The 12590-nt window shown below is 41.8% G+C and overlaps 1 protein-coding gene across 4 annotated transcripts in view; it reads left to right on the top strand.

Moving 5' to 3' along the window:
* TCF20 (transcription factor 20) overlaps positions 1–10424 on the top strand; it is a 129513-nt gene extending 119089 nt beyond the window's left edge. For 2 of the 4 annotated variants that reach the window (XM_058805634.1, XM_058805635.1), the window contains exons 4-6: positions 2179–2228; positions 5223–5350; positions 9097–10424. In XM_058805634.1, the coding sequence (XP_058661617.1) occupies positions 2179–2228; positions 5223–5306 (134 nt within the window). In that variant the 3' untranslated portion in view covers positions 5307–5350; positions 9097–10424. The remainder of the gene's footprint in view (positions 1–2178; positions 2229–5222; positions 5351–9096) is intronic. The other 2 variants (XM_058805636.1, XM_058805637.1) reach the window with 2 other exon arrangements.
* Positions 10425–12590: the final 2166 nt, after the last annotated feature.

Genomic DNA, 12590 nt, shown 5'->3' with positions numbered 1-12590 from the left:
AGGAAAATAAAATGAATTTTCAGAGAACAGAAATCCTGTGTCTTCACAAGTATCATTAAAGATGAGTAATGGGCAAAACACAGAGGGTAAGACAAAAGTATGAAGCTTACAGAAGAACAATTGCTTCTATTAAAAGTGTTTTAGGTTTTCCCTGACTACTTTATGGAGAAAAATCTGTGGAAACAAGGACAAGTCTCAGTTCTTTTTGCTTTCTGCCACAATGAGCTGATCATAGCTCTGTGTCTGCTGACTTCATGACAAATTGTAATCTGTTATATAAAATACTTGGAACTGCTAACCAAAATCCAGGCCAGCTTTGTAATGATGAACAATTTCTGCCTTATTGGTATTCAGCTGATTTTCTGCAGTATGCTGATGACATTTTTCATAGTTGTTCTTTAACAGAAACAAAAAAAATTGCTATTAATTGAATCTGCTATTAGTATTTGCAACAAAAATGCTGACCTTAGTAAGAAATGGAGCTCCACACACAGATCAGGCATTAGGTACAAGGTTTCTGGCACTTCTTCCTGATCCTTGTACAATCTTCCTTTCTGATGTACTAGCTAAAGAACTGCATTCATTACCGATGTTGGATTTCCAACAAAGAAGAAAACTCCATTCTGTTCTAACATACTGTGTATGTTTTTGATGATTGCTCTGTATATTTTTGATGATTGCTGTATTATGCAGTGATAATTCATGCTGTAGTCTAAATGTATGATTCCTGCCCTTATAATGAGAAGACATTTTATTTATTTCCTGTGATTTGCTAATGCTGCATTTGAAATTATCTGTGGCAGGATTAAGGGTTTTACTCCCCTTTCCTAAAATCTCTCAAGTAACTTAGCCTCTTGCATGCTGTTTCCCTTTGATTCAGGCCAGAGGCATTCATGTTGAAACATTAGGCACTCCCTAGCAGAGGGATGCTCTGCCAAAGCTTGGGTATCTAGAAAGCTTTTCCCTCAAGCTTTAGTTCCAGTCTCCTGCTGTCTGCTAAACTCTTCCAGCAGATCGAAACAGCAGGTAGCACTGGTTATGCTGCATACTTAAGAGCATTTTAAATTAGCCCATTTTAGTTACTATTGCACTTCTCTACTTGTGAGCTCTTGGGTGTGTTGGGGTAGGCAGGAGGTCAGAAGCACCCTGCTCAATTCTCCAGGGCAGCATTGCTCGGTCGTGCAGAGGTGGGGATGGGTGCTTGGTCCTGCCCACGAGGTGACAGCCTCGGGTCAGCCTCCGAGGCAAGAGGCCATTGGAACCGAGCAGTGTCAGGCGTTCGGGCAGGTTGAGTGGTGACCCCGCAATTCAGGGTGCCCAGGGGAGGCAGCTGAGTGCTCTGAGGGGAGTGCTGCTGTTCCTGTGGCTGAAGTTCTGAGAGCTGCCGACTTAAAGGCATAGTCTGGGAGGGGGGATGTGAGGAGAAGCAATCCATGCTCTGGCAGTGCTGCTAAAAAAGTGCTCTGCAAATGGCAGTGTTGTTTAATTTGTTCCTAAATAAGCAGTTCCATATAACTGCCTCACTTTACATAATATGTTTAAATAATTACCTGAACCATTTTTTAGATCATAAAAGCTTCACATATAAGATTCATGAAAGCAGGTCTCAAAGCAGCATGAGTGACCAGACTACCAGACGTAGTGTCACAGTGTAAACTTACCACCAGGACTTGTGATTGCAAGTAAACTGTAAACACCATACCTAGAGACACATGCCCCTGCTCTCCCTGATGCTAGCAGGGCTTTGGGGTAAGGGTGAAAGGCAGCATTTGTACTATGGAATGCAGGAATTGTCTGTTCAGATTGGATGAATGTGTCCATCTTCTGTGTGCTAAAGCAAAGAAGGCTGGAATAGCTGAAGGGGGTTGGGATACAGGATTTGTAGGCTTGCTGTTGTCATTCTTACTACATACAGATCATTGGGAAAACTGAGGTTGCTTGGTAATCCAAGCAGCATTGTCACTTGGGGTGTTCAGTTACTTTGTTTGCTAAAACTTTGGGGGTGGAAGGAATGAACCTGCTAATAATACACAGATCAGGCAATACTGACAAAGTATTCCTATAAGAGATCTTTGAATGAAAAATCTGTACCTGTGAGGCAAGATTAAAACATGTGATGTATTATTCAAGTTGGTCTTCATTAAAAAAATAATGCATTGCTGTCTTCTTCTCCTTTAGATTGTTTACTAAACGAAGAGAATTTCTCAGTGAGGTGCCCCAAGCACAAGGTAAGAATCCTCTCCTGGATTATACCTGGGTCTCTTGTGAAACCCTCTTCTGGTTTCTAAATTTGGATTAGTAATTTTATTACCTGGGTAATGTCTGTAGTCAGAGATGCTTTTAGTTCAATTATTCTGTGATATATGCTTGTGGTATATTCTGGGGGCAACCATCAACTCAAGAAGACTACAAGTTTAAGAAGATAAAATTTTTGTTCCATCTGCTCAGTGTTTCTTTAGGTCCTTGATGACTGTTTAGAAAGCTCAGCTTCATGTCCTGAATTCTGTGATAGAATCAGTATGTTGCTTGCTATTCCTGTTCAAATATTTCATTGGACTGTTGGGTTTTCTCCTTGGATTTACTGAGGATGCAAGGAAGAAGAAAAATGACTTTATGAAAAAGTTCTCCTGGTTTTTGGAGACATCTTGTTCTAGTTTACCAGTAGTAACCTGGACTGAGTCCAGCCACTCAGCCTTCAGTGGGTCTGTAGGGTTCTTCTGTACATGTTTGGTTCATCAGAAGACCCCTTTGCTCCTTCTGCCCGGGGTCTGGGTGTCCTTAATGATTGTCCCCAGAGCCTACAAGCACAGTGGTGCAGAGAGCTGTCTGTATGGCAAGAGGGGACATGGTAGACAATACATTACTCTCTTGTAGCATAAGTAATGGGATACAGTGCTGGGAATATCCCTCCCAGCCCTTAAGGGAGGATACACCCCTGGGAGGTTGTGGATACATCCAGGAAAAAACAGCTGTTCTTGTTGCCAGTTGAATACAACAGTAATTGGGCAAGAGTTTGGATGGCTTGTGGTGAAAAAGAAATGATAATAGGGAAGAATTGTGTTGCTTTCTAGCAGGGATTAGTCTCCATCTAGTTCTTGTCTGCAGATCCCTGCCTAGAATTAGACTGACATCTGGTGGTCTTTTGTTTTCACAGTTTATTCTTAATCAGTCCTTTGTAAACATACAGAATTACCCTCATGTTCCTTTCTGGATGTTCCACCACAAAATGATGTATTTATGCGCACGTATTTAAAATGTGCTGGAAGATTTTAGTGCACGTTCAGGCTCTTATCCAGAATTGGCCTACTTTTCATTATATAAAAGAAAATAAATTACTCTGCACAACTGTGGAATAATGTTGACAATGTACAGCAAGCTTAAATTAATGCATTAATGCTAGAAGAACCTGCAGATCTTGCCAAACAAACCGGGAAGGATGAGCTCCCCTTTCTGTATAATGTAACTGCCTGAGTGCCATCCTCTGCTCGACTTTGGATACTTGGCTAAAGATAATTGGAGTGTGTCCTGGGTTTGGATGGGATAGTTATGTTCTTCTTGGTACTTAATTGCCAGCTGGGGTTAAACTATTACAGAGAGGTGTGTATTTGAAGGCTGTTTTATTTTTGGTGCTGTTGCCTGAAGTATTCCAGGGAAATACAGTGTTACAAAGATGGCTTGAGTCACTGCTGCTATATGTGAGCACTTTGGAGTGATGGTGCTCAAACCATGAAAGGAAAGAACTGGTTTAGATGCAGGCAAAGAATCCAGCTTTTCAGAGAAAATTCTGAGAAAGCACATGGATTTCTAAAGTAATCTTGAAGGATGGGAGTGGGACAGCTACCAATTAAGTTCATAACAGTTCTTCATGAGGCAATAAAATTTTAAATTCGGTTCAGAACTATCCCACTGCAGATCACTTTCTTTATTTTGTCAAAAACATAACTTCAACACCAGCAGCCTTTATTTGACACTGAAGTTTGTTGGCTTTTGCTTAGTAAAGACAAAAATAATTTCTTTGAAGCCAAGTAGAGTTTTCTCTGCCTTCTTTCTCTGCCCTCACTGCATATTTCACTAATCATTATTGGTTTGTTCCCAGTCTTTCTGCAGGGCAGAAAGCCTACTCTGTTCCTTCCATTCCAGTGGCTGGAAAGGGGAGTTCCAGACAGTGACAATGCAGGAACAGGAAGGCTGAAAACCATTGCTCTAGAATGACTGGGGAACAAATTGCACCAATTTTTTGCATGAGACACGTATGAGCAATTGAGAGGAAGAAAGACTTTCAATTAGTCTGTTGAAAGCGATGCTTTTAGGTAACACCACCTTAGCACTGTTAGCAAATTAGTAACTGTCTCATAGCTCACTCTGCTGTTCTGTAGCTAATGGGTGGAGGAGCTAACTTTATAAATCTCCAGCATTGAGTCCCCCAGTACAGGGCCTGTTACCCTTTGGCAGTCTGTGCCTCACACCGGTAAATACACTTCATCACAGAAAGCGGCCCCTGGAGAGCAAAGGTGCTTCTTGCCTCATTAACTGTGCTTGACTCTTAGGGCATAAGCAAGCTGAGTCCAGAGGGGACTGGTCCTGCCTTTCCATGTGCTCCCCAGTGAGCTTTTCCATTTCCTTCTGTCAGGATTGATACTTCAACCATCCATGTCCTGAATGTGCTACTTATGCAAAATATCAGCTTTTATCACAAGGAAAGTGCTATCTGAAAACTGTCATCTTTTGAAGGGTTCCTCTCACAGATCCAAACGGCTCTGTCTGCATCACAGCAAGTGAGGTTGCAACAGACCTGATGAGGATGCTGAGCTGTGGAGAGGCTATAAAAGGGATGGGATACCTCACCTTTTGGTGGCTCAGCCATCTTAGATTGTCTTAAGCCATCTGTTTTGGCAGTTTTCAAGTGATGCTTCTCAGCTTGTTCTACCTTTTTGTGTTAAATTCTGTGTTTCTTAAAATTAACCAGGCTTTCATATCTCAGACTCTACTTTTGTGGAATTACCTGCTTTTGTCTTGGGTCTTGGAGAAAACTCTGTCTGAAAAGTCTATTTCTGACTCCAATACTGACTTCTCTCTCTCTCTCTCTCTCTCTCTCTCTCTCTCTCTCTCTCTCTCTCTCTCTCTCTCTCTCTTGCTTTCTGTATGTTCCTTTTCCCTACCCCTGTCTTCCGTTTCTCCCTCATTTTCCTTTTCCTCCTCTGTTTGGCTTGCTGGTTTGTCAGCCCCTCCTTCCTTGCTCTCTTCCCTCCTTGCAGAACAAGATGGTGAAAGGCAGCCTCAGCACAGAGCAGTCGGAGCGGGGGTGAGGGGGGAAGTGTACTCCTGGGAATGGATATAAAAGCAAGCACAGGTGAGTGGGGGAGAGCTTCCAGTTCCACCTGCTCTCTTACATCCAGTGCCTTCCCCATTTCTGTGAGGAATTAAGGTGCTTTTATATACAGAAAATTTGTAATATTTTTTTCTCTGCTACCATCCTGTTTATTTTTTTGTATTTCTGCAGCAGTTCCTTCTGTTAAACAATGAAAGGCAAAGCTTATTAGCTGTTACAGCTGCCTGATTATTCTCTCAGCTAAATGAGTGGCAGAAATCTCCATGTCCATAAGGATTTGAAGGTATTTTTCTGTGAATCTCAGAGTAGTTAGGAAGCTTCTGTATAAATAAAGTTATCAAAGTATCTTAGATTCTATATGTAATAAATAAATAATATTGATGAGTTCAGGATTATTGTAGGATTCCCATTTTCTGGAAATGTAGATCGATCCAGGGATAAGTAAATCAGTCTTAGCAGGACCCCACTGTGTTTCTTTTGGCCCAGCTTTTTTCTCTATTTTGCAAACAGACATGGGGCATAGGAGGTAGAACTGTATCCAGAAGTGGTCACAATTCCATAACTTTGTAATGTGCCCCAAGTTCCTCACTGCAGCTCCTTACTGCCTCCTCCTTTGTCTAGGCCCAGCATTCATACAGCCAAGTGAGAACTTGGTTGGGAATTCAGTTTGTCTGAAACAGCTTTTTGCCATGTTAGCATCAGAGCTGGGTCATTTTCCTAATCTGGTTCACTGTGTGGCTGGGAAAATACACTGGCACAAGGAGGGAGTAGCACTGAGGTGGGAGTTAGCACCCAGGAAATGGGATGAGGTTGGGATTTCTTATTTCTTAACTCAATTGCAAGTGCATTGCAGTTCAAAGGCAACAGGGTGTATTAAAATGAAATAAGTGTTTGGTTTCAAGTTATTACTTGTTGTCACCCTGTCCATGAAACTGCAGCCCAAGAAGGTCTCTTGCCTTCATTTCACTACTCAAATGCATTTCTTACTCAAGTAGCTATTTGCTTCTCTGTCTTTTTCCTTGCAGTCATGCAGGGGAAGTTGCTCTTTTGTGTTAGTTCTTGCAACTGCTGATGGTAATCCCCTTCCTTCGTTACCGTTCCCTTGCTTCCCAGGCACCTCTCCTGACTTAAAATCTTTCCTGTTTTTCAAGTAAAGTAATTGTGAAGTACTTCTAATGGTGTTCTGTGTGAAGGATGAGAGATTAATTGGAAGATTGTGGGGTTTTGGTGCAGTAGCACAAGACAGGTAGTGTCCCATGTACTTTTTGCAGATTGACTGCTGACTTGCTTTAGCTCAGCTGTGTTCTGTGACTTTCCATTTTTAATAGCATTCATTCCTGGCTATGGAGTGTTGTTTTAACAGTTACCATGTAAACAGTGTTTAACAGTATTCAGTGTTTGAGTAGCTTTCTCCTTCCATGGTAAAGGTCATTGGGATTCCTTTAAGCTTTTCTCTTTTCCTTAAAATGTAACAGGCAATGTAATTCATAATGTTAAAGCTGGACACAGCCAAAGTGCCTCTTCTGGCAAAGTCCCACAGCCAAAGTGCCTCTTCTGGCTGGTTAACACTAGGGAAGTGATTTTTGGGCCATTCCTTTAAGGTGCTGGTGAACATTACTGTGTCCCAGAGACCTTTACACAGCTTTGTTCCCTGCATTATTTTCCAGTGCTAGCTCTTTTTTTATGTCATAGGAATGTCTTAAGACCTTGCAGGCTGTGGAATCTCTGCACTGTATTCACTGTATGCTCTAGATATCTCTCTAAGGCATCATGTCTTTTGAAATCCACTTTTTGCCTCAAGTAATTCTTACCAGAAGGTCCTATTTAGCCACCCCCTTGCAATGTTCAGAATATCTTAAAAATTAGATTCTCGAATTCCAGTCTGATCTTCCGTTTCAAAATAAAAGCCATGCAAATCTAAAAGATCCTTATAACAACAACAACTTGTTGTATTACTGTGGTAATTAAAGAACTTCAGGGGAGTTCTGTAGCAGTCCAGGTAGTACTGGAACTGTCCTTCTGCTGGCCTTAGTGTAAGATACAATGGATACTCAGTTGTGAGATTATTGGGCTGTTTCAGTCCTGGTTCACTCCCAGGCCTAGCAAGTTAAGAAAAATCCTGCATGTTGGATAACATCCAGGCAAGTCAGTGTATTCTGTCTTCATTGCTTCTCTCTCCCTGAGCCAGTTGCCTCTAGAACATTTGGATCAAGTCCAGATCTGGAGAGTGACTGTGAGAGCAAGTCTGGTGCTCTGGATCTTGTCCAGGAATGAGGCAGGACTCTCTGTGAGTTGAGCCTGTTTCTTCCCTGAGCCAGTGCCTAATGCTCTGGACCGATTCCAGGCATGGGCAAGCTGCAGTTGTACAGGAGCCAGAGACAGCAACACGGCCCTGAACTCCCTCAGCGAGGGCTCGCTGTTGCGCGGTAATGAAACCACAGAGGGCAGCTGAGCTCTCTGGGAACCTCCCCCTTTCCTCCTCAGCTGCTGCTCCCTGACCTTGCCCGTCTGCATTTTGTGTGTACTTGCCCGACTCTTCACTCACTCGCAGCCTGGCACCTGGATGGGGGATATCTGCAGCCAAGAGTTGGGCTTGCTGGGATGTAATCTAATTGGTGTGCTGATGATCAGAGCAGTATTGACTTCTCCATCACACTTAGTTAGGGTTCCTGGAGTTTAATTGCCAGCTATGAACAAACATGGGTGTTACTTTGCTCCCAGGCACACTAGCTCTAATTCTGTTAGCTGCTTTCCATATGCATCACTTCTGGTGTAAGTTCTTTTCCCAAGCTCACTAGCTGGTAGGAAGGGATTTATCCAAATCATATCTAAGTAACCTTACTAAATAAATTGCAGTTGGGCTCACTTGTGGTATGGGATAATGGAAGGAAGGAATACATTATTTCAAGCTTTGCTTTCTCTCTATGCAGAATGAGAACCCTAACTTAGAGAAATTAAATTTTAACTTTGTAACTTTTCTTTTGAGCTGAACCTCCACCAACTTAGCAAACTCCTGAAGTTAATTTTCTCACCTCAGAGAATTTCTGGACAGGGAGAACATGTGCCAAGCACTGGGATGTTTCCACATTTGTCTTGAAAAACATCACAAGCTTAGTCCTTCTATGAACTGTCTCTGTAATATGAAAATTAGCTCCAAAAAGCAGCAGAAAGAAATATCACCTGCCCTTCAATTAGTTAAACCACAACAGCTTTACCTTTAGCTGGTGAAATCTGGCAATTTCCCGGGATTGGTTCCTGGACTCCTGTAGTTTTGACACTAGTTTCACTATCTGCTACATATTCACTGGAAACCACCACTGGATGGCCCATAGGGAAACATTTTGATGCAGTCCCTGATGGCATCCCAGGAGCTGTCACCATGTTGGGACATGCTTGGCCTCTCTCTTTCCCAATCTCACGGTCAGTGTGAGGAGTGGACACGAGGTGAGCGAGCTCCTGCCTGGTTGCTGAAGGTAGAGGTGAGTGCTGTGCCATTGTGGTATGGATCATCCAGTCATCCCAGACCTCCTTCAGAACTCGGCTTGCTTAATTTTTTTTTTGCTGGTTGTTAAATAGTTTTTATCACATGGATTAGCTTTCATGAACTACTCGCCATTGTGTATATCTGTTTTCAGTCCACAAAGCTAAAGAGCTCTTGGTGTTGCTGCTGTGGTAGGCTGCTGAGTGGGTTTTTCCAAAGCCTGAGGGGCCTGTTTGCAAATGGAGAGAAGGAACCATGCCAATATTATTTTGACTTTGTTTTTCAGGTTAGGCTGTTGAGATAAAAAGCAGTGGACATTCGTGACTGAATGGAATCTCTCCCACTGTGCAGCCATGCCCCCTCTCGACGTGCCTGCCAATGCCAGCACTTCCTTCATAAATTCTTACATCACACTCAAGACTGATGACATCACAGAATCTGACCAAGGAGTCTGAACCAGCTGTTTCCATGGACACAATCTCCATAGTGACAGTGGGGAGGGGAGGGGGAAAAAGGAAACAGGTGGGGGGAATTACAGAGGGAGGGATAAATATATATATATATAAAGATCTATTTTTTAGTCTTGAAAGACTTTGTTTTAAATGAAAGGTGCGCTATATCCCTTTTGATGCTTTGGATTAAGATTTTAAAAACCCCATATAAATTAAAAAAGAAACTTATAGATAAAGTAAATATTAAATCCAAAATTAAAGCAAGGCATGTGGAGCCTAACATTTGTGGGAAAGAATAGCAAAACTGGGAGTACTCCAAACAGGATTTGTCTCTGTTCCTCTTGCTTTCTTTCTCACAACATCTTATGAAATTCAATTTTGAAAGGCAAATAAAATACTGATAAATTGTTTGTAGGGTGTGGGAGGAAGGCTTGGATGATTGCAGGTAATTTGGTGTCAGTAGTTGTGTCTGAGGGGTAGGGAGGTTTCCATTTTTGAGAAACACTATTAACAATGTAAGCTTGAATAACATCTGCAGACTCTTGGGTTGTGAGACTCGTGAAGTAAGAGGTGGCTGCTGCTTGCTAGGTCCCATACACCTCACTGGTGTGGGAACACCTGTACCACACAGGGGAAGGGAGTATCTGCCCTGTGTGCAACAACGTGACCCCCAGATCATTCCAAGAAGCTGTGCCTTCAGTTTGGAAGGCAGGTGAGAGGAAGACATGGTTTACCTGCCAGATTGGAGAATGAAAGGAAGTCTTAATGTTGGTGGAGTCAATGTATCTTCAAATTGATTGGGGTAAATCCACTTGGCCCTCTTTTTATTTTTATATTTTTTGCTTTTCCTAAGGAAGGAAGAGGGAATGTCAGTGTAACAGCCTACACTATATGGTTATTCGGGGTAGGGGTTTTTTAATTTTATTTTCTTTTTTATTTTCTTTTATTTTAATTTTTTTTGTAAATTATGTAATTTTAAAGCGTTTGGGTTTTAGGAACAACAATGAAAAAATCATGGTTTTTTTTCTTGTTAAGGCCTTAAGAAAGGGGTTAGTGCATCTTTCAGGGGTCACTCTGCCATGGGATAGCTGTTTCACAAACAGTTTTATATAAAAAAAGCTTAAAAAAACCAAAAAAACTAATAAACTTCATTTTAACCTTGTCTCCTTTTGTTTTGTGCGAACTTGATTTGTTTAAAAGGACAGAGACAGTACTATCTGCTGCTTTTTGGTTTCTTTGCCTTCATCGGTTCTGCCTTCAGTGATGACCTTCTGAACTGGCCCAGCAAGAGGAAGACCACAAAGGCTTTGAAAAACTAAAGCTTAGGATTTGTTTGATGTTCAGAGTTAACGAGCCAATGACTGGATGAATTTTCTGTTCATGTGAGCTGGTGGTATTTCACCAGGTCACTGACTTCTTTCACTCATAGGATGGTAGCATATCCTAGCGATATCAAACAGCGTGTTGTTTACTGGAAAGTCACTAGAGATAGGGATCTAACCAGCATGACATGGATAAAAAAAAGGGGTTGATATTGTGGGGAGGGAAGAACTATTTTAAAAGCTATGTACTGGATGCTTGCTCAGCTACTCACATTTTGGAGTATTCAGCACATAAAAGTAAAATCTATGATAGCTCATATTAAGATATCTATTTTAACTCTATTTTTAAAAGATCGATTTAAAGATTTGGGAGATAATTTGGCAGTTATTTATTTCTATAAGTTGCTACTCTCACTCATAAATATTTGGAAAGAAAAGGCAGCCTTCTGCTTACTCCTTTCCCAGTAGCAGCTACTGAAGTTAGTATGTCCTTTACATTAAGAAATAGACCTGTTGTGATAAATGTCACTAATGTGTCATGAATTGGTGCTGAAAATATTTAACTGCTGGTGTAGTCAGAAAAAAGTCATTTTTAGCATAGTTAATGTGATTGAGTAAATGACTTCTTTTCAACTGAATAAAAATTGTTTTTTTTTTTTTCATAGTGTCTGTTCTATTCTACATATTCAAAAAAAAGTTCCTGTTATTGCGTTGATTTTTATGTTGGTGAAGAGTGAACTCTGTATGTTGCACTGTGACAGCAGAACAGTGTGTGCTGGAACTGCTGAATTTGACACTTTCACTTTGGCTCCTCGGGTGGTGTCACAGCAGAGGCAGAAGGTTTTTGGGTAGCTGGGAGGGAATGTTGGAGGTTTTCCATGTGGGAGCTTGTGGCAAGTATGGAGATTCATTATTTCCTCGTGCACTGTGGCTGGAAAGTAGTGGCAGTTGTGTAGAGCAGATAAAGAAATTGTACCACAGTCAGTTCTGTGGGAAGTATTTCACAGTGGGAAGTGCTTAAAATCCTTTGACTCAGCTGTGCCTTAATCTCCCCAGTGCTGTAGTCAGAGGTGAGGGGTGCTCTCCAGTAGAGCAGGATTGTGCTTGGTGGTCGAGGCTTTACAGAAAGCAGAGCTGTCGTGATTTTAAAACCAAGCCAGAAGGAATTAAAACAATGTGTAATGGCTTCCTAGGAGAACTTGGAAATTATCCAGAACAGTCAAAAAATTCTGTTGGAAATAAAAATTTCTTTTGGCTGAGAAAATACAAAGTGCTGAGTGGATTTTGAAAGCTGTTGTACAAAACATTTACCTGCTCCATCCTGCAAAAGCAATTAACAGCTCGACATTGTGGATACCCCAAACTGGAAAGAAAGAAAAGGTTTGGAAGTCTTGGCTAATTTAGAATTTGTGGAGCAGAAATGACCTGCAGCAGAACCTTAAAAGAGGTTGTGTATAGATGAGAATGGCATCGTTTGGGAATTGCCTGCTTGGATGAGGAATGAACTAACGAGAGCTTGGATAAAGCAGCTCATTTTCAAAGTGTTTCTCTGTGCTGACTCCCATCGGGATCTCTTGAAAGAGACTTACACCAACGGGCTGGAATTGAATGTGATGGTTTAGCAGTGCTTCCAGGCTAACCAGAGTGAGTCAGCACTGCTGCATGGGGTCGAAGAAAAGATGTTTTCACATCAACAATAGGGAAAGGATTCAACATGCGAAGGATGTTTGTTGATATGACAAGGATAAAGGGAGTCCTGCAGGAGCTGGTGGAAGCTCTGGGATGTGTACAGAGGGATCTTGATACCAGGAGCTGCCCATCGATACATTTGTTGTTTGTATGTATTGCATGTGAAATCCATGCTTGGAAATCCGAGGCACAGACCAGTGTGGATTGAGCAGCACGGAGAAAGTCATCTCAGCTGCTCCTGCAGAGGGCGGTGGCCAACCTCACTAATCTGTACCACAGAGGTATGAGAGGGAGTTTTACTTGGGGTTGTGACATTC

This window comes from Ammospiza caudacuta, chromosome 5 (genome assembly GCF_027887145.1).
Source record: "Ammospiza caudacuta isolate bAmmCau1 chromosome 5, bAmmCau1.pri, whole genome shotgun sequence".
Lineage (NCBI taxonomy): Eukaryota > Metazoa > Chordata > Aves > Passeriformes > Passerellidae > Ammospiza > Ammospiza caudacuta.
Note: the sequence above shows the minus strand (reverse complement) of the source record. Positions and strands in the feature narration are given on the sequence as shown.